Source organism: Monodon monoceros, unplaced genomic scaffold (genome assembly GCF_005190385.1).
Source record: "Monodon monoceros isolate NGI ecotype Baffin Bay Population unplaced genomic scaffold, NGI_Narwhal_1 Super_Scaffold_4, whole genome shotgun sequence".
NCBI classification, from domain to species: Eukaryota; Metazoa; Chordata; class Mammalia; order Artiodactyla; family Monodontidae; genus Monodon; species Monodon monoceros.
Genome location: NW_021703781.1, coordinates 48,022,932 through 48,046,170, shown reverse-complemented (window position 1 = coordinate 48,046,170; position 23,239 = coordinate 48,022,932). Strand labels below are relative to the sequence as shown.

The window sequence follows — 23,239 nt, the reverse complement described above, 5'->3', positions numbered from 1 at the left end:
AAAAAAAAAAAGTAGGAAATAGCACAGAGATTAATTTTAAAATTCAATATAGAGGCTTATTTTTAAATACTGTTTTTGGGTAGGTAGGTTCATATACTAAAAAAAAGTAATACACGAGAAAGTCTTTTAAAAAAGGAACACAAAGTATTTTCCCCAGTATTTTATGAAAATCACTTAAAAAAAAAGATACCCATAAAAATAAGTTATCAAAATCTCAGTAAGTCTCTGAAATCCTTTGTATGTATCATAAAGCTCAATATGCAGTCCTATATTCAACACCGCTTCAATATATAATAGCTCCTATAAATAACCTCTGCTAAATTCAGAGGTAGTAATATCCTAGTATAAATTAAGAACAGTATAAGTCTTGATTCATGATCTTACTCAATAAAGCACCTTTTTTGATGCCTAGCATTAAATGGGCTAGGGCCAGCATGTAGAAATAATACCAATGTTAACCCAAGGCTGTTAACAATGAGCCACCTCAGAGGTCAGTGATTCAAGATTAACTTAACAGGTTTTAAAGGTACAACAGTGCCATTTCCTCCCATAAATATTATTAAATACATCAAATGTCTATTCTTTAAAGGTTCCAACACATATGACCAATCTTGCTAAGTAATAAAAAAGTACAAGTCTAAACTATGACAATCAGACTCTATATATTACCAATAAATCCCAAAGATGCTCTGCAGGATCAATAAGCATGCTGATAAACAGCAAAATGAGGGATGGACAAAAGCAGCCTTTCCTTCATTTTATTTTCTGTATTGAGGCTATAAAGAAAGCGCTTAAAACGTTTGCCAGGTAGGTCACACAAGCAGCAGGGCTAACCAGGACTTAACTACTATATTCCATAAGAAGCCTATTTCCTTGTCTCATTTTGCAGATCTCCAGACTATTCAAATCTCTTGGATGATTTCTAATTTCTTAAAATCCCTGATCAACAACAGTACAGAGTTATGAAAATTTTTTTACATCTACCAAGATACTGGGAAAGGAGTACAGATATATTCACCATATACCTTGTGAATGAGGTCCAGAATTTCCTGGCTGCTTTCTAAAACACAAAACTGAAAAATGTGTCGAAGCATATCAGGAAGGATAGGTATAAGCCAAGATGAAGAGTTCTAAAAACAAAAACAAAATCAAAATTATAGCATATAATTCTTTGGTGTTAGCTTATTTAAAAAGCTGTAAGTCAAATAACAGAAGTACTACCATGAAAAGACTGTATGACTTCATCAATAATGTTCAACTGGTGATAAATTTTGACAAGATTCTGGAGCAACAATACCGCATTTACTCTTCCAATGGTTTGGAGAAATTAAATGGCACACGATCGCTAGGAAGCTGGAGAAAGTCTGATTATGATTAACAACACTGAATTGTGCTTCTAATAAATTGAAATCATCCTCTATATGGGAGCAAGCTCTAATCAGCAACAACTCTTTGGTTACATTATATATCACTGCTCAGTCAGGGAAATTTGACAAATGATCAGATTACTGCTGCTGTGCTAAATAAACAGTTTAAGTTCTATGTGCTCACCATTAACGCAAGTAATGAACTGTAAGATGATATCCAACCTAGAAAATTCAACTTTGAGTTCACTACAAAATTAAGGCAACTGTTCTTTTTTTTTTTTTATATTTATTTTTGGCTGTGTTGGGTCTTCGTTTCTGTATAAGGGCTTTCTCCAGTTGCGGCGAGCGGGGGCCACTCTTCATCACGGTGTGCGGGCCCCTCACTGCCGCGACCTCTCCCGATGTGGAGCACAAGCTCCAGATGCGCAGGCTCAGCAGTTGTGGCTCACGGGCCTAGCCGCTCCGCGGCATGTGGGATCTTCCCGGACCGGGCATGAACCTGTGTCCCATGCACTGGCAGGCGTATTCCCAACCACTGCGCCACCAGGGAAGCCCCAAGGCAAATGTTTTTAATCTATTTTGGGTTAGGGACCCTTTGAAAATCTGGTGAAACTGTACACAGAGGAGGAACCAAGATGGCGGAGTAGAAGGACGTGCGCTCACTCCCTCTTGCGAGAACACCAAGAATCACAACTAGCTGCTGGACAATCATCGACAGGAAGACACTGGAACTCACCAAAAAAGATACCCCACGTCCAAAGACAAAGGAGAAGCCACAATGAGACGGTAGGAGGGGCGCAATCACACTAAAATCAAATCCCATAACTGCTGGGTGGGTGACTCACAGACTGGAGAACACTTATACCACAGAAGTCCACCCACTGGAGTGAAGGTTCTGAACCCCACATCAGGCTTCCCAACCTGAGGGTCCAGCAAGAGGAGGAGGAATTCCTAGAGAATCAGACTTTGAAGGCTAGTGGGAACTGATTGCAGGACTTCAACAGGACTGGGGGAAACAGAGACTCCACTCTTGGAGGGCACACACAAAGTAGTGTGCACATCGGGACCCAGCGGAAGGAGCAGTGACCCCAGGGGAGACTGAACTAGACCTACCTGCTAGTGTTGGAGGGTCTCTTGCAGAGGCGGGGGTGGGCTGTGGCCCACCATGGGGACAAGGACACTGGCAGCAGAAGTTCTAGGAAGTACTCCTTGGCATGAGCCCTCCCAGAGTCTGTCATTAGCCCCACCAAAGAGCCCAGGTAGGCTCCAGTGTTGGGTTGCCTTAGGCCAAACAACCAAGAGGGAGGGAACCCAGCCCCACCCATCAACAGTCAAGTGGATTAAAGTTTTACTGAGCTCTGCCCACCAGAGCAACAGTCAGCTCTACCCACCACCAGTCCCTCCCATCAAGGCTCTTACATAGCCTCATTTGCCAGAGGGCAGACAGCAGAAGCAAGAAGAGCTACAATCCTATAGCCTGTGGAACAGAAACCACATTCACAGAAAGATAGACAAGATGAAAAGGCAGAGGGCTATATACCAGATGAAGGAACAAGATAAAACCCCAGAAAAACAACTAAATGAAGTGGAGATAGGCAACCTTCCAGAAAAAGAATTCAGAATAATGATAGTGAAGATGATCCAGGACCTCGGAAAAAGAATGGAGGCAAAGATCGAGAAGATGCAAGAAATGTTTAATAAAGACCTAGAAGAATTAAAGAACAAATGAACAGAGATGAACAATACAATAACTGAAATGAAAACTACACTAGAAGGAATCAACAGGCAGAAGGACGGATAAGTGACCTGGAAGACAGAATGGTGGAATTCACTGATATGGAACAGACTGAAGAAAAAAGAATGAAAAGAAATGAGGACAGCCTAAGAGACCTCTGGGACAACATTAAACGCAACAACATTTGCATTATAGGGGTCCCAGAAGGAGAAGAGAGAGAGAAAGGACCCGAGAAAATATTTGAAGAGATTATAGTTGAAAACTTCCCTAACATGGGAAAGGAAACAGCCACCGAAGTCCAGGAAGCACAGAGAGTCCCATATAGGATAAACCCAAGGAGAAACACGCCGAGACACATAGTAAGCAAATTGGCAAAAATTAAAGACAAAGAAAAATAATTGAAAGCAGCAAGGGAAAAACGACAAATAACATACAAGGAAACTCCTATAAGGTTAACAGCTGATTTCTCGGCAGAAACTCTACAAGCCAGAAGGGAGTAGCATGATATACTTAAAATGATGAAAGGGAAGAACCTACAACCAAGATTACTCTACCCAGCAAGGATCTCATTCAGATTCGATGGAGAAATCAAAAGCTTTACAGACAAGCAAAAGCTAAGAAAATTCAGCACCACCAAACCAGCTCCACAACAAATGATAAAGGAACTTCTCTATGTGGGAAACACAAAAGAAAAAGACCTACAAAAACAAACCCAAAACAATTAATAAAATGGTCATAGGAACATACATATCAATAATTACCTTAAACGTGAATGGATTAAATGCTCCAACCAAAAGACACAGGCTTGCTGAATGGATACAAAAACAAGACACATATATATGCTGTCTACAAGAGACCCACTTCAGACCTAAGGACACATACAGACTGAAAGTGAGGGGATGGAAAAAGATATTCTATGCAAATGAAAATCAAAAGAAAGCTGGAGTAGCTATACTCATATCAGATAAAATAGACTTTAAAATAAAGAATGTTACAAGAGACAAGGAATGCCACATAATGATCAAGGGATCAATCCAAGAAGAAGATATAACAATTATAAATATATATGCGCCCAATACAGGAGCACCTCAATACATAAGGCAACTGCTAACAGCTCTAAAAGACGAAATCGACAGTAACACAATAATAGTGGGGGACTTCAACACCTCACTTACACCAATGGACAGATCATCCAAAATGAAAATAAATAAGGAAACACAAGCTTTAAATGACACAATAGACCAGATAGATTTAATTGATATTTATAGGACATTCCATCCAAAAACCAGCAGATTACACTTTCTTCTCAAGTGCACATGGAGCATTCTCCAGGATAGATCACATCTTGGGTCACAAATCAAGCCTCAGTAAATTTAAGAAAACTGAAATCATATCAAGCATCTTTTCTGGCCACAACACTATGAGATTAGAAATAAATTACAGGGGAAAAAACTTAAAAAACACAAACACATGAGGGCTAAACAATACGTTACTAAATAACCAAGAGGTGACTGAAGAAATCAGAGGAAATCAAAAAATACCTAGAGACAAATGACAATGAAAACACGACGATCCAAACCCTATGGGATGCAGCAAAAGCAGTTCTAAGAGGGAAGTTTATAGCTATACAAGCCTACCTCAAGAAACAAGAAAAATCTCAAGTAAACAATCTAACCTTACAACTAAAGGAGCTAGAGAAAGAAGAACAAACAAAACCCAAAGTTAGCAGAAGCAAAGAAATCATAAAGATCAGAGCAGAAATAAATGAAGTAGAAACAAAGAAAACAATAGCAAAGATCAATAAAACTAAAAGCTGGTTCTTTGAGAAGATAAACAAAATTGATAAACCATTAACCAGACTCATCAAGAAAAAGAGGGAGAGGACTCAAATTAATAAAATTAGAAATGAAAAAGGAGAAGTTACAACAGACACTGCAGAAATACAAAGCATCCTAAGAGACTACTACAAGCAACTCTATGCCAATAAAATGGACAACCTGGAAGAAATGGACAAATTCTTAGAAAGGCATAACCTTTTGAGACTGAACCAGGAAGAAACAGAAAATATGAATAGACCGATCACAAGTAATGAAATTGAAACTGTGATTAAAAATCTGTGATTAAAAACAAAAGGTCAGGACCAGATGGCTTCACAGGTGAATTCTATCAAACATTTAGAGAAGAGCTAAAATCCATCCCTCCCAAACTCTTCCAAAAAATTGCAGAGGAAGGAACACTCCCAAACTCATTCTATGAGGCCACCATCACCCTGATACCAAAACCAGACAAAGATACTACAAAAAAAGAAAATTACAGACCAATATCACTGATGAATATAGATGCAAAATTACTCAACAAAATACTAGCAAAAAGAATCCAACAACACATTAAAAGGATCATACACCACGATCAAGTGCGATTTATCCCAGGGATGCAAGGATTCTTCAATATATGCAAATCAATCAATGTGATACACCATATTAACAAATTGAAGAAGAAAAACCATATCATCATCTCAATAGATGCAAAAAAGCTTTTGACAAAATTCAACACCCAATTATGATAAAAACTCTCCAGAAAGTGGGCATAGAGGGAACCTACCTCAACATAATAAAGGCCATATATGACAAACCCACAGCAAACATCATTCTCAATGGTGAAAAACTGAAAGCATTTCCTCTAAGATCAGGAACTAGACAAGGATGTCCATTCTCACCACTATTATTCAACATAGTTTTGGAAGTCCTAGCCATGGCAATCAGAGAAGAAAAAGAAATACAAATAGGAAAAGAAGAAGTAAAACTGTCACTGTTTGCAGATGACACGATACTATATATAGAGAACCCTAAAAATGCCACCAGAAAACTACTAGAGCTAATCAATGAATTTGGTAAAGTTGCAGAATACAAAATTAATGCATAGAAATCTCTTGCATTCCTATACATTAATGATGAAAAATCTGAAAGAGAAATTAAGGAAACACTCCCATTTACCACTGCAACAAAAAGAATAAAATACCTAGGAATAAACCTACCTAGAGAGACAAAAGACCTGTATGCAGAAAACTATAAGACACTGATGAAAGAAATTAAAGATGATACCAACAGATGGAGAGATATACCATGTTCTTGGATTGAAAGAACCAAAATTGTGAAAATGACTGTACTACCCAAAGCAGTCTACAGATTCAATGCAATCCCTATCAAATTACCAATGGCATTTTTTATGGAACTAGAACAAATCACCTTAAAATCTGTATGGAGACACAAAAGACCCGGCATAGCCAAAGCAGTCTTTAGGGAAAAAACCGGAGCTGGAGGGCTTCACTGGTGGCGCAGTGGTTGAGAGTCCGCCTGCTAATGCAGGGGACATGGGTTCGTGCCCCAGTCCGGGAAGATCCCACAAGCCGCGGAGTGGCTAGGCCTGTGACCCATGGCTGCTGAGCCTGTGCGTCCGGAGCCTGTGCTCCGCACCGGGAGAGGCCACAACAGTGAGAGGCCCGCGTACCGCAAAAAAACCCACAACAACAACAACAAAAAACAAACAAACAAAAAAATGGAGCTGGAGGAATCTGACTCTCTGACTTCAGACTATACTACAAAGCTACAGTAATCAAGACAATATGGTACTGGCACAAAAACAGAAACATAGATCAATGGAACAAGATAGAAAGCCCAGAGATAAACCCACCCACCTATGGTCAACTAATCTATGACAAAGGAGGCAAAGATATACAGTGGAGAAAAGACAGTCTCTTCAATAAGTGGTGCTGCGAAAACTGGAGAGCTACATGTAAAAGAATGAAATTAGAACACTCCCTAACACCACACACAAAAAGAAACTCAAAATGGATTCCAGACCTAAATGTAAGACCAGACACTATAAAACTCTTAGAGGAAAACATAGGAAGAACACTCTTTGACATAAATCACAGCAAGGTCTTTTTTGATCCACCTCCTAGAATAATGGAAGTAAAAACAAAAATAAACAAATGGGACCTAATGAAACTTAAAAGATTTTGCATAGCCAAGGAAACCATAAACAAGATGAAAAGACAACCCTCAGAATGGGAGAAAATATTTGCAAATGAATCAATGGACAAAGGATTAATCTCCAAAATATATAAACAGCTCATGCAGCTCAATATTAAAGAAACAACCCAATCCAAAACGGGGCGTAAGACCTAAATAGACATTTCTCCAAAGACATACAGATGGCCAAGAAGCACATGAAAAGCTGCTCAACATCACTAATTATTAGAGAAATGCAAATCAAAACTACAATGAGGTATCACCTCACACCAGTTAGAATGGGCATCATCAGAAAATCTACAAACAACAAATGCTGGAGAGGGTGCGGAGAAAAGGGAACCCTCTTGCACTGTTGGTGGGAATGTAAATTGATACAGCCACTATGGAGAACAGTATGGAGGTTCCTTAAAAAATTAAAAATAGAATTACCATATGATCCAGCAATCCCACTACTGGGCATATACCCAGAGAAAACCATAATTCAAAAAGACACATGCACCCCAATGTTCATTGCAGCACTATTTACAATAGCCAGGTCATGGAAGCAACCTAAATGCCCATCGACAGACGAATGGATAAAGAAGTTGTGGTACATATATACAATGGAATTACTCAGCCATAAAAAGGAATGAAATTGAGTCATTTGTTGAGACGTGGATGGATCTAGAGACTGTCATACAGAATGAAGTAAGTCAGAAAGAGAAAAACAAGTATCGTATATTAACGCATGTATGTGGAGCCTAGAAAAATGGTACAGATGAACCGGTTTGCAGGGCAGAAGTTGAGACAGATGTAGCGAACAGACGTATGGACACCAAGGGGTGAAAACCACGGTGGGGTGGGGATGGTGGTGTGCTGAATTGGGCGATTGGGATTGACATGTATACACTGATGTGTATAAAATTGATGAATAATAAGAACCTGCAGTATAAAAAAACAAACTAACAAACAAAAAACAATACTAAACTTTCTTTGGGTTATTTGTATGGACATATGTTAATATAAATTTTTCAGGCATTACTTGAAATTTCTAAAAATCTTAAATGTTCTGGTATAATGTTATAAGTCATAATTGTAGTTATTACTTTAAAATGTATATCTCAGAAGTAACTAAATTTCCTTGTCAACTGCATTATTATGAACTTTCATCAAATCTTTAACCTGGTCATTTTTAAGTCTTCCGTCATTTACGGACAGTTCTGGGTGTACTCTGACGCTTTTGCAAAAATGTTCCTATAAAAGGGTTTCGTCTTCAAGGATTCATGGAAAAGACTCTGGCAAGTACAGGTTTCTGGTAACTGACTATACTGCTGAACTGGATGAATAAGCATTTTCAGAACTCTAATGGAAAACTGATGAACTCATAAAAGTGCTAACAAAAGATCAAGATGAAAAAAAATTAATTACATGGGACTGAGTGAACTGATGAGGATGATTATAATTTTTGTGACTTTCTGTTTGAATAAAAAAAAAATCCCACAAGGACTCAGAGGCAAAAAATATACAAATCAATTTTCACTGTAAAGTAAAGGAGCTGTTACAGTGGAGGATTCCTGGACTGAATGTCAATATTATGACTTAGTATGAGTGTGTTTCGTGTTTGGTAATTGCAATCATTGTTGCTTTTGTTGTGGTCATCCATTTACAATCCTTGGTGTCAGTCTATTTATCTCTTGTAGAAATAAAATACAGTGTGTGTGTGTGAAAAAAAAGTATGGAGAAAATAGACACTGATAATACAGATATCTTTGAACAACAACAAAAAAAAACTATACGCAACCTTTTCTGAAAAAAATACACTTATATACACACTTAGGTGTAACATTTTGCTTTCAGTTTCAGAGGGTTCAGGGATTTCCTTAAGCCCAGGTTTAGAACCTTAATCTAAGGAATTTCTCAGCAATGCAAAAGCCAACCCAAATCAAGCAATCAAATAGTGCTTAATTAAATATCTATTGTGTGCCTAAAATTCTAAGAAAAGGAATCTCACATGTTGTCTATTGTTCAAAATTACAAGCTTGTTGAGAGCTAAAAATTCTATTAACTAGTTCACAGTACTTAACATTACCTCCTTCCACAATTTTTTTTTTTTTTAAAGCAAAAACTGTGTTGTCTGGAAGAGACTGAAGAGAAATTTGAAAAATTTAACTGAAATTCCAGAAAGCGAGAAGATCTAGGGATAATGTATAACTCAGAAAGCTACCTATAATTTTCTAGCCAGTGGAAAACTAACAACCCTGGTCCTATCTTTTTAATATGTTTCTCAAAATGGTTTGAAAGAAGTTTAAAACAGACTGCAAAATCAACAGCTGGGGGAGCCTACTCACTGATTTGCTATGCCTTAACTACTTTCCATTGAAAGGGAAAGGGAAATTGGAAAGAAGAAAAGTTCTCTTTCTTTTCTCAGCAGAGAGAATTAGGGACAATCTTAATAGAATTAGGAAAGCTGTAACAGCAATAACCAAATAGTTTGATATTACTCTCCCATAATTTCTTCTCATTTCTCCCCACCATATTTACCAACTCTCTTAATTCTCCCCTAACCCCATCACTGGAAATCCAAATAGTTGCTTGTAGATCCCAAAGCCACACCTACAGAGGAAGAGTTTTCCCCTATATTTACAAACAATGAATATAATATAAATTGTAGTAGCCTTCTCAGGCTATAATCTTTCTTACTGTAGTAAATTCTACTTTATAATTATTAAAAACAACCAGGGGAAGAAAGGGATGAAAGAGCACAGGGTAGAGTATTTTTAGGGTAGAGAAACTATTCTGTATGATACAATAATGACGGAGAGATGTCACATTTGTCAAATTCAGCAGAATGAACGTGCAACATCAAGGGTGAAGCCTAGGGAATTCCCTGGCAGTCCAGTGGTTAGGACTCCACACTTTCACCGCCAAGGGCCAGGGTTCAATCCCTGGTTGGGAAACTAAGATCCTGTAAGCTGCGTGGCGCAGCCAAAAAAAAACAGTGAAGCCTAATATAAACTATGGACTAGCTGATAATGATAATGTCAACATTCGTTTACTGACGGTAACAAATGTACCATTCTGGTGTGGGATGCTGATGGTAGGAGAAGGTGTGTTTGGGGGAGGGTAGGGGGTATATGGATGGGCACTCTGTTTAATTTTGCTCTAAAAAGTGAAGTCAATAAATAAACAGAAAAATAAAATTTAAAAAATAGAGAGGGCTTCCCTGGTGGCGCAGTGGTTGAGAATCTGCCTGCTAATGCAGGGGACACGGGTTCGAGCCCTGGTCTGGGAAGATCCCACATGCCGCGAAGCAAGTAGGCCCGTGAGCCACAACTACTGAGCCTGTGCGTCTGGAGCCTGTGCTCCGCAACAAGAGAGGCCGCAATAGTGAGAGGCCCGCGCGCCACGATGAAGAGTGGCCCCCACTTGCGACAACTAGAGAAAGCCCTCGCACAGAAACGAAGACCCAACGCAGCCAAAAATAAATAAATAAATCAATTTTAAAAAATAAATTAAAAAAATAAAGAGAAACCAAAAACCTAACCAAACAAAAAAAACCCGACCCAGCATACGCAGATCACCATCATCACAGGAACCAGTATTTTAAAAAACACATATTCTCCAGTAGCACAACATAAAGTCTGCCTAGCAGAAAATACAAGATACAAAATACAAGTTGGGAAAACAGCCGTAGGCCAAATTCAGTCCACCTAAACAACTGTGCAAGCATCTCCTTTTAGATATGGTTGCAAAAAGTTACATGCTTTAGCTCACTATTAGTATTTTCTCAAAATACTACTAAGTACAATTTGGCCCATCCAGAGTCAACTTGCCTCTTGCAAATCTGAAAGTTCGTCCACCTGCTTTCATTAATTTTGTGCCTGTCTTCCAGTAGACAATGATTTATTAGGCAGGTAACCTAATGTTGTTTTTATTTATAGTTTATTAAATTAAATTGGTTGGGGAGTAGGGTACAGTGAGGGGTGTAGTACTTTCAGTCCTTTAGACATTATCCACCTTGGGATTTTCCATTCCAAAATTTTAAAAAATAGTCAATAGACTTCTAGTATGCTACTAACTAGGAGTCTACTAGTCAAAAATTTCCCTCCTAATCTTAGGCGAAGTCTGGAAAGTTCTGATGACTTTAGTATTAGTCTAGCAGAGTGCAATCTAAAATACAGAAAAATTCCTACCACAGACTGTTTACTTCACCAGGTTTAAATTAACTATAACCTGGACTACTACAACTCAAGTTATAAGTAAATTCATGTTTTAAGAGGGCTTTTAAAAATATTCTTTTGTTTTGTGTTAAATAATTAACATGATATTAGCGCTAGCGCTTTATGTTAGTGCTAAATGTGGTCCCCAACATTTCTATAGTGAGGGTCAGATGGAGGGGAGGGCATTTATGGGAATTACTCAGGGGAATGAAGGACAGTTATTTAATTTGATGAGAATGGGGCAGTCTCTTTCCAGCTCCTTTATTCAGATTGGTGTTCCCTCCCGTGTTCTGCCTTCATGGAACTAATAAGGAAAGCTGATGACAAACAAAAATAAGCCTATCAGACACGTCACTCTACCAGAAAATCAAGGTTAAACTTCTAGCCATCTATACTCCCTTACACTCTATCCTTCAGCCGGACCAATTTCCTTTCACTTCCTCTTTAGTGCCGTCATGCTCACTCCTACTCCCAGAGTTTAACACACGTTCCTTCCTCTGACTGTTACCCTGCTCTTCACCTGGTTAAATTCCACTCATCCTTCAGGTCTCAGTTTCAACTTCACTTTTAGCTAGTGGGGACCCAGTAGCACTGTCTTCTTCCCCTCCCAGATACTTACCTCATTACGTATTGATAGTTTTATGAAATGACCATTATATAATTATAAGGGCTTGTCTAGTTGTCTTCTCCTGTCTTGCTTAGTTTCCTGTCTTAAGTTCAACAGAAGGGCAGAGACCTTGTCTCTTACCAATAAGTATCTAGAAAATTGTAGGCACACGGTAGGCACTAAAATATCTGTTAAATAAATCTACCTTGCTTAGGGGAATGGTCCAAAGTCACAGGGAATAGTTGGTAATATGCAAAATTTTCCACAACTGTAGTTGGCAATAAATCCCTAACTGGCAAAATTGGCATCTTAGGTGGGATAAGATCTTGCCTGTACCATTTTGCTGTGCCCCCTCTTTTATCTTCCCCCAAGCACACCCACAAAGTGGGCAGATGTGGAAAAAAAGAGCAGCAATCTGATTATCATTACCATGAACACCTGATTCCTGCCTGCAGGCAAGTGCGTCATCATTTCTATCTCCGTATCAAATGATCTGGGGTTGCAGGGAAGAAAATCTGGAAAGAAGCTACAACAAAGTGATGAATCATACTGAATTCTGTGTTCTTCCACTAATTTGGTCTGAAATCCTATTTTGGCCCACTGCCAAAAACAAAAACAAACCCAATTCTATATTTAGACAATTTATAATGCCTTGTTTTATTTGTCCAACCAATATTTATTGAAAGTCAACTAAATATATAAACTTTGCTCTCCTCTTTTCATACCTTTATAAAACCTGGTCAATACCTAATTATGCTAATGTTCTCAAATGCCAAAGTCTTAGCTCTATTCTTTTGGTCTTTCTTTCCTTCTCTACATATGCATACGTTAAATTTTCTTCCATCCTGGACTAAATATGCCCCAGATTCCAACTCAATCTCGTGTATGTCTTCATGCTAAATATAAGCGTCATGCTAATGTTTGCCTTTCAAACAAAAATCAATACTGTATGTATTGAAATTCTGGATTGACTTACAAAGTGACTGATGCAAATGGAATGGAAAAGTTGACCCAGTCAACAAAACATGGCTAAACTAGAGATTAATGTCCAGAAGCATGTTTTCCTAGATCGTGAAGTCGAGTTCTGGTTAAAACAGATAGTGGTTATCAAGACTCATTAATCTAGACATTCCACTAAAGTAGTTCGCTGATAGACATATACATTCATAGATAAACTCGCATGAATAAATAGTCTATAGAAAGGAAAAACAAGTAATGACTCATATGAGAATAGAATCTAAAAAAGAGTGAATATATGGGTATGTATAACTGATTCACTTTGCTGTACAGCAGAAACTAACACAACATTGTAAATCAACTATACTCCAATAAAAAATAATTTTTTAATAAAAGGAAAAGCAAGTGATCAATTACTTCACTTTGTCAAGCTCCTAGTTCAGAAAAAAAAAAAAGTTACATCTTGATTTTAAGTCATTACCAAATGAAATTAATTTGGTTTGCTTAAGAGTTCTTATTTCATACTCCCTGAGAAGCCAGGCTTGCCAATACTTTCATATGTTAACAACAGAGATAAAGGCACAGGGATTAAACAATTTATTTTCACAGATGCCAAGGTATGTCACATGGAAGTGTAAAAGAAATGAGATTTTGGGAATTCCCTGGTAGTCCAGTGGTTAGAACTCTGTGCTTCCACTGCCGGGGGCCCGGATTTGATCCGTAATCAGGGAACTAAGATCCCCCGCAAGCTGCATGGTACAGCCAAATAAATAAAGAAATGAGAGTTTATTATTTCATAAATAACTATATTAACTGTGATTCTACACAAAAACATTTTAGAGATGAGCATATCTGCATATGCACTTTTCTTTTCCCATCTTTACTGGAGTATAACTGCTTTACAATGTTGTGTTAGTTTCTGCTGTACAACAAAAGTGAATCAGCTGTATGTATACATATATCCCCATACCCCTCCCTCTTGAGCCTCCCTCCCACCCTCCTTATCCCACCCCTCTAGGTCGTCACAAAGCATCGAGCTGATCTCCCTGTGCTATGTATACACACTTACGATCGGATAAATTTTAAGATTTAGGATATCTTCCTTATAAAGTCTTCTGGTTTTACAAAGCAAAACAAAACACAAAATTACTAAAGATAATCAAAATACTTCCAATGGAACAGAGGCATCAGTCTTTATGAGGTACTGATGCACTGAGCTACAGTGAGGTTTGGCATCACTAAATTACCTTGGAATTATTGAGGGGAATAGGTTGAGAAGCTAGGAACTGAAACGAAAACAGAGCTAACTAGTAAATTAGCTCTGAAGTTTTTTTCACTTTGGACTTAAGGTGACTTCATATTCAGAAATGGGAAGGTAATGCAAGAGACACATTCCATTTTGTCTTCTAGAACTAGAAGCTGAAAGTCAGCAAGAATTGGATCTAAATCTGAGTTGAGTCACTTACTATGAGATGTGTAGCTGTGAGCTTGGGAAGGTTTCTTAATTTTTGATCATCAGTTCCCTCATGTGCAAAATAGGAATGGCAATAGCCACCCCATTTATAGTGCTTACTGAAATTCACAGCATGAAGTTAAGCTCTCAATAATAGCCTGGATTATTATTACTACAATTACATATCATTCTTACACCCTAGAATACAAATAAGATTTTGAAATTGTTAGGAAAGATTTCCAAGAAGTGTGTTAATTATTATTGTTATGTCTGTACTATTAATAATTTGTATTTGTACAGAATTAAGGCACTTTCATATACAGTATCTTACTTGGTCAATATATTACTCTGAAAAAGGATCAATAGAGATTATCACCAGAGGGTTAAATAAACTTGATCAAGGTCATAAAGCTAACAAATGGTAGAGCTAAGGTTAGAACCCAGATTCTCTGTTTAGTTAAGGGATCTTTTCATTAAACCACTGAAGAGGAAACAACAGTGATAGAATGCAGCTCAGAAAAAAGTAAAGCAAGCTATATGAAGGTATATTTTATTGTCACAACAGGCCTAACATCTGTAGTCCAAATTCCCTGGAGCCAAATATGTTTTAAAATTCAGAATTTTTTCAAATTTTAGAACAGTAATGAGGTTGTATATACCATATGTTATGTAATATCCTCAATAGAGTCTGAGGCAGCATCTGAATAAAATATATTAATATTTCTGCAGCAAAATTTGTGAATAGGCACATTAAGTAGGATAAAGACTTACTCAGAATGGTCAGGTTTTTCTGCCAAATAAGTAGTTTTATAAGTTGACCCAACTTACAAAAGTGCTGGATTTCAAAATTGCAGGTGAGAGACCATGGGCTTGCATTACAAGAGTCTGTGCATAGCTATTAATCAGTCTATAATAACTATCAGGTAATGCCATGGGAGGAACACAATAACAGATAAAAGCATCATACATGGTTTACTCTGCTATCTTCTCAGAAAGCAAATAATGTTGCCAAAATCACAAGATTAACAATAACCATTAAATAAATGCTTTTCACTGCATAATGACTTTATTTAAATAATGTTTTAGATAAAGAAAAATCATAGTGAGTTGTATAAGTCAGAATAACTTTATGGCCCTAGAAATCTGACCTGTTTCCTGAAGGAAAGTTACAGCGAGGAAGAAACGGAGCGAATATTTAGGAGAGAAAATGTGTGTGTGGCTGGGGGCAGGTAGTGTTGGTGATGAGCCATGTACAAAGATACTCTCATCAAAAGTACGTAACATGGTTACAACTGGGATACAGGGGTAGACGTGGACAATATTAGGGAATAGCAGAGGAAAAGGCTGACAAGAGCCAAATAACAGAAGAACAAGAAAGACTGGAATTTAATTCTAATGTAGTAGGCAATGACAAATTACTAACAAGTTTGCAAGTAAATGAGGCTATGGTCCCCCAAATTATCCTGAGACTTAACTCAAATTCTCCCCTTTTAAAAATACTATGACTGCGTAGAAACTAAATATACAAAGACTGATTCCAAACCTTAAAGAGCCAACTATTAGGGAAAGGACAATAATATTTTTTTATAAATATACAGAAGAAAGAAAATGGGTAAATTAGAAAATAGGTGATGTTCTAAGGGGGTTACCATTTATTCTTTATATTTTTCATGAAAAAAACTTGAAGCAAGTAAGAATTATAACAAATGCCAAGTGTGGATAGTGGATAGATGAATGTTGTTTTATAATTCCCTCTTTTTTCTATTTAAATAATTTCCCAAAGTTAAAAAAATGAAAAAGAGGTGGTGGTAGTAAGAAAAGTAATCTGAAAGGGTTTGGCTTTATAGTATTATTTTGGGAAAAAACAGAACAAAAAATCAAACAAAATAGTAAAGGATATATGTGGGGGCCAAAAAGTGGAATGTACTAAGAGTGGGTGATATGCACCATAACTACAGCCTCCAATGGTGAGGCTACTGGAGAGCAAGGCTCAGGGCAGTGACGAAGCACAAAATAATCTACATGCATCAATATTAAGTTTCACTGACAGCAATGCTTTTAGTAAAAAGACACTCTGAAGATACAGGATAGATAGTAACAATGGGAAATTTCATTAGTGACACCATTAAAATTTTTTTAAGAAGAGAAAAAGAAGAGGCATAGATAACAAACACAAAAGGACACAGGAAATACAATAAATATTAAAACCTAGAAAAATAAAGGATTATGCACATATCAGAATAACTGGACGGAAGATATGGAAGTAGGATAGATTTAAATGTCTAAAAGGAGGAGACTGGAAAAGCTCTTTTGTTCAATACAGTCTGTATAACTTGCCTAATTTGAAACTGACATATTATTCAGAAAAATGAGATGCTTATAGAAGTATGTATTAAAGATATTAGATGTTAAATAGGAAGAAGTAAGGGAAGATGACTTTTTTTTAACCTTATCACCCAAATCCTCCTGATCTTTCAGCACTTAGTCTAGCCTTCAATGCTGCTTCCTGACACCTGTCTTATTCTGGTCTTCCATTATTTATTTGCAGAGGTTATTAAACTTATTACATAAGAGTCTTATCACAATCATACCATAAATTTTTTCAAAGTAAGAGCCATGTAGGATTTTTTTCTTATTGATAATTTCCCGTAACACCCTGAACTGAATTTTATATAAATTTATTTAACAAATATTGAGGGCCTATGCATAAGTGATGGCTGACGTACCACAAATCACATACAAACACAATAGAGTTCTGGTATAAGAAATGACAGTCATCATCGTCAATCTTTTACATATGCTAAGGCCAAAGCATTCATTTACAAGCCAGTAAAGGCAAATTCAAATTTGGTCAAAGGACCTAAATAAATAAATAAATAAAGCCCCGAATAAAAAGAAATCAACATCACAGAACACCGTAGAGATGTTTTCACAACCACATAATTTTAATAGCCAATATCAACAATCATTGAGGACTTCCCTGGTGGCGCAGTGGTTAAGTATCTGCCTGCCAATGCGGGGGACACGGGCTTGAGCCCTGGTCCAGGAATATCCCACATGCTGCAGAGCAACTAAGCCCGTGCACCACAACTACTGAGCCACGCGCATAGAGCCTGTGCTGCGCAACAAGAGAAGCCACCGTAATGAGAAGCCCGCGCACTGCAACCAAGAGTAGCCTCCACTCGCCTCAACTAGAGAAAGCCTGCACGCAGCAACGAAGACCCAACGCAGCCAAAAATGAATAATAAATAAATTTATTTAAAAAACAAACAAACAAACCAATCACTGAGGGGCTAAAACAATTTTGAAGGGGATTTGGAGCAATTTTGGGATCAAAAAATTTTGAAACATGAGAGGAGGAACCAGATTTTAATATGGACAAAAGTGAGAAATCACAATTGACAGCTGAGAGGGAAAAAAAAAAAAACACCTAGGAAAAAGCAACTGAAAAAGAAGCAGTGTGACTCATGTATCTCAATATTCCCATGGTATACTGTAATAAGCAAGCACACTATTGACCAATAAATCATCTTGGTGACTCATACATCAAAAAATATTAACTTATGGGCTTCCCTGGTGGCGCAGTGGTTGAGAGTCCACCTGCCGATGCAGGGGACATGGGTTCATGCCCCGGTCCGGGAGGACCCCACATGCCGCGGAGCGGCTGGGCCCATGAGCCGTGGCCGCTGAGCCTGCATGTCCGGAGCCTGTGCTCCGCAACGGGAGAGGCCACAACAGTGAGAGGCCCGCGTACCACAAAAAACAAAACAAACAAAAAAAAAAACTTATGTTTAATATACTTTAAGATGATAACCAGGTTTGTCAATGATTTTAATGGGTGACTATTTTTGGTGGCAAAAAAGTATGTTTCAACTATTTAGAAAACTGATTTATATGAAATACCTGATTTCCTAATAATGTAAATAAAGTTGACATTACTAAAGAAATAATGCCACAAAAGTTAAGTTTAAAAGATACTGCAGGTGGCTTAATCACCTTATAAAGAACAGAAAGGCTTAAAAGAACAATGAGGAACTCGTATACAAAATATCCAAAGAAATCTTAAAATTCAACAGTAAGAAAACAACCCAATTTAAAAATAGGGAAAAGATCTGAACACTTCATTAAAGAAGAAATATAGATGGTAAAAAGCATATGAAAAGATGTTTAACATCATATATCATTAGGGAACTGCAAATTAAAACTATAGTGAGATACCACTATACACTTATTAGAAAGGCTGAAATCCACAACACTGACAACATCAAATGCTGGGAGATGATGTAGAGCAACACAAACTCTCATTCACTGCTGGTGGAAATGTAAAATGGTGCAGCCACTTTTGGAAGACACTTTCTTATAAAATTAAACATACTCTTACTATATGATCCAGCAATTATGCTCCTTGGTATTTCACTGAAAACTATGCCCATACAAAAACCTGCACATGAATGTTTAAAACTTTGTTCATAATGGCCCAAACAGAAAGAAACAAAAATATCCTTCAATAGGTGAATATATGAACTGTGTTACATCCATACAATGGAACATTATTCAGTGATAAAAAGAAATGAGCTATCAAGTCACAAAAAGACATGGAGGAACCTTACTTCTGTACTGCTAAATGAAAAAAAGCCTCTCTTAAAAGGCTACTTACTACATGACTCCAACTATATGACATTCTGCAAAAGGCAAAACCATGAAGACAGTAAAAGGATCAGTGGTTGCTAAGGCTCTGAAGGGAGGAAAAGTAGAAATGCATATGTGGGGCACAGGCATTTTTTAGGGCAGTGAAACTATTCTCTATGTTACTCTAATGGTGGACACATACCACTGTACATTTATCAAAACCCATAGAATCTACAATACAAAGAGTGAACCCTAATGTAAACTGTAGACTTTGTTAATAATATATCAACATTGGTTTATCAACTGTAACAAATGTACTACACTAATGCAAGATCTTAGCTAAAGGGGAAACTGTGTGCATATGGGTAGGGGCATATGGGAACTATGTACTTTTCGCTGTTTTTCTATAAACTTAAAACTGCTCCAAACAACAACAACAACAACATGAAGGGAAGAAATTTGATAACTTCAAGAGGTCTACCGAAAGTGAATTTAAGAATATTTACATCAAAAACATTTAGGCAAAACTCACAAAAGTAAAACAAAAATGAAGTGAAAACTCAGAACAACCCATGCCGGTTTTGTCATATGAACCCATGCCTGATCAACTAAGGATTATAAAACAGACCTGATAGTTTTTCCTTAGAAGACAGTGATTAGACAAAAAAGATAATGTAAAACGAAACTTTACAAACATTGATTCATGGTAGTGCAACACAACATCATGTTGTAGATTAAAGTAGGTCTACATGGAATATTCCTAATTCACATATGAATGCATGGTTAGTGAACACAAAAGAGACATTTATCCCTACTAAATTGTCTAAAAAATTAATCACTGCTTTTTGAAGACAACCGTCTCAAACTGCAGTATCTATAAATAACAGCATGATAGAAGAATAGATTCCTTATGGTGTTACCCTAAATTCTAGTATTTTGTTTGACCTTTAGGGCTATTTTTAAAATAGGAATGTGAAGCCTTTTACAGACAGGGCAAGGACTCCTCAGCTCATTAACAGATTCCATTCACACAGTGATATTACCTGAAGGTTCTCTGTAGGCATTTCATTGTGTTATTCCTGAAGTATACTATCCTTTGAAATACCATGCTCTTAAGATTGAGTAATCCTTAAGAGAAGGTAAGTGCCTAGCAATTTTATTATCAGTCTTTAGAGTCATACTGCAGAGCTTCAAATGTAGCCTTCTAACCTGGGATGAGTTTTGCCAATCATCCAACTGTCAACCACACAGAGCAAGAAAAGAATGAACAACAAGTCTCTGACAGGAAGGGAATATTCAATCAATCTTTCATTTGACAAATACTCACTGAGGGCCATCCATGTGTTAAGCAATATTCCAAGTGCTGGGAATACAAACTACAACAAAATATTAAAATATTTCTGCCCTTATGGTGATTACATTCTTATGTGTCTACAGAGTCACCATACAATTTTACTAGGCCTAGCATTCTCCTGATCTTTATGTGAAGCAAGGGTAACCTGGTGATCATATTTATTTTACAAAATTAATTTATATAAATTTCAAGATTACTATGGTAATTAGTTCTTACCTGGTCTTGAGTTGATAATAAAGTGAACAGAGTTTCCAATGCTGCTCTTCGAACTGATGATATAGTGTGATGCAAAAAAGGCCAGACTCGTGGAACTAAAACTGTGAGTGACTGCTGAATACTAATAAAGAAGACACAAATTAATCTTACTCATTCTCAGTTGAAGCTCTATTGATACATTATCTAAGTATCAATTCCTTGTGGACCTAGCATCTTTTTTGATGAATAAATTCTAAAAAGACAATACAATTTTCATATGAACATTCGCTTAACAACCTCACTCAAAACCGTTATTATATAGTACCAGTACAGACAGAGCAAATGCGGTCATAAAGAAGAGTAGAAATATTAACATTAGGTTGTTCTGTGGCACTAATGCCATGAATTAACCTTTATCAAATTAGAACTTTCCAATATAACTGCACTTATTCTCAGTCTGTTCTTACTCAGGAAAATGGGGGCATGTATCTTAGCTGGTAGTCAGCCTACACAAAATCAGGATTGCTAATCCTTACTACTTTCCCATGGCTAACCCCAATGGGTAACCAATAGGTGCACATAACTTACAACCCCCTCTGGGGCCATCTCTATCACATATCAAAAGAAACAAGAGATGGTATGGTAGTAGATTTGAAATTTGTTATCCTGATCTAGCATTACTAAGTTAGGAAAATTCAAATTATCTTCCTTCTCACAGATTAGATTTTTTTTTTTTTTTTTGCTGTACGCGGGCCTCTCACTGTTGTGGCCTCTCCCATTGCGGAGCACAGGCTCCGGACACGCAGGCTCAGCGGCCATGGCTCACGGGCCCAGCCGCTCCGCGGCATGTGGGATCTTCCCGGACCAGGGCACGAACCTGTGTCCCCTGATTCGGCAGGCGGACTCCCAACCACTGCGCCACCAGGGAAGCCCCTCACAGATTAGATTTTAAATGGGAAAGCAAGCAAAGCCACGTGTAGGCTAACAACTTGGACTAAGATTCCTGTCACATCCGTGAGTCATTTATAAAAGTTACCTCAAATTAGGAAATTATTTATAACTAGCACTTGAAATATATAACTCTGTAGAAAAAGAAATGAGGAAAAAAGAATATGTCGTTGTAACTATTTATCTGTTCTTTTGGTTCCTCTCAGGAGGTCCATCTTTTAATGCTACTTTCATTACCTGCAGGTTTGTATGAACATCACTTCTTAAATTTATTTACACATTTAGTAAATTTACTTATAAAATTATAACTTAAAACACATGCACACATGGACATAAAACAGTCAAATATGTATTATAAAAGCATTATAACAGGTCTTGTTAATAGTGTAACTGTTCATGCTCCAAATACATGCTGCATTTCTTCTTACATAAGCTGGAAAGTATCTGCCAAATATCAAAACATATGAAGCAAATTTTCTAAGGCAATTTTGAAAAAAAAATCAAAAACTACATTATTTCTCATTGAATTAACAGAATTTTCACTACATTCTTTCATTTTTGTTTACATTATCTAGCTTTCCAGACACTGTCCACTTGATTATTTTTTTTAAAAGTCCAAAGTCTTTATTTAGGGCAGGTGCCAACAAACTAAGGCTCACAGTTCAAATCCACTCTACTTGGTTTTTTTAAATAAAGTTTTATTGGATCGCAGGCATGTTCATTCCTTTATGTATTATCTATGACTACTTTTGTGCTACAATGGCAGAGTTGAGTAGTTTTGACAGAGATCATATGGCCCACAAAGCCAAAACATCACTATCTGGGCAGAAAAAGTTTGCCAACCCCTGATATAGAGTAATTAAGAACTCTTGCATTTTGAAGCTTGAGAAGGGTTTTCATATAGATTAACTGATTTAATCCCTATACCAATGAAAGCATCTGAAAATTAGGAAACGCCATATATGCACTACCACTTCAACTTTTTTCTTCATTTTATAGGCATTTATTTTGCTACTCCAATTTGTGAGCTGTCCTACTAGCCTAAATTTAACATTGAAGGACTACCAGCAGGTCAGTATTATTTGAAACATTTTTCACACATTGATGATTTTCATTGGAAATAGATGCACTCACAGAACCAGAAATCATTTATAATCATAACCACATAAACATCCATTGAACACTCTCACTAGGCTAAGAAGAATAACTTTCTCATCTGTGATTTTTTTTTTTAAGTTGCATACGATTTTCTTCTCTATCTCCAAGGATACTATTAATAGAAAATAATATTCAGGAGCCAGTCTAAAAGGTAGGGAATACATTAATTAGCTGAGCTTCATTTCAAGTATCAGGATAGGAAAATAAACAACACTTTAAATTTTTGGTTTATGTTTTGGCTTCACCCAGACTCTGCCTTTGGACGTTATATTACATTATTATGTATTCCCTTCCTGATGACTGATTATTGAAATCAAGAACAAGAGTTGAAGTGAACATCACAAAGAAAAAGTTTACAGAGTAGCAAATTTTGGAAAAAATAAAACATGTTCAACGGTAATTCTATTAACTAAATGTCACAAAGGCTAAAATTCCATAGTCTGGGGCTAGAGGTGAAAATAATATGTAATAATTGTATTTCTAATGTTAACTATTACAGGATGAACAAATCGAAGAATTATATAAATGAGCTAACCCAAGAATATGACCTAAGTTCCTGCCCCAAAAGAGCTGGTGGCTAGACAGTCAAGAAGAAAAGTCCTCCTG

At 37.0% G+C, this 23,239-nt stretch overlaps 1 protein-coding gene across 2 annotated transcripts in view; it reads right to left on the bottom strand.

Moving 5' to 3' along the window:
• Nucleotides 1–23,239, bottom strand: part of BTAF1 (B-TFIID TATA-box binding protein associated factor 1) — a 92,852-nt gene that overhangs the window by 35,846 nt on the left and 33,767 nt on the right. For both annotated transcript variants that reach the window (XM_029245212.1, XM_029245213.1), the window contains 2 exons: nucleotides 20,549–20,669; nucleotides 1,026–1,130 (listed from right to left, as the gene is read on the bottom strand). In XM_029245212.1, coding sequence (XP_029101045.1) covers nucleotides 1,026–1,130; nucleotides 20,549–20,669 — 226 coding nt within the window. The remainder of the gene's footprint in view (nucleotides 1–1,025; nucleotides 1,131–20,548; nucleotides 20,670–23,239) is intronic.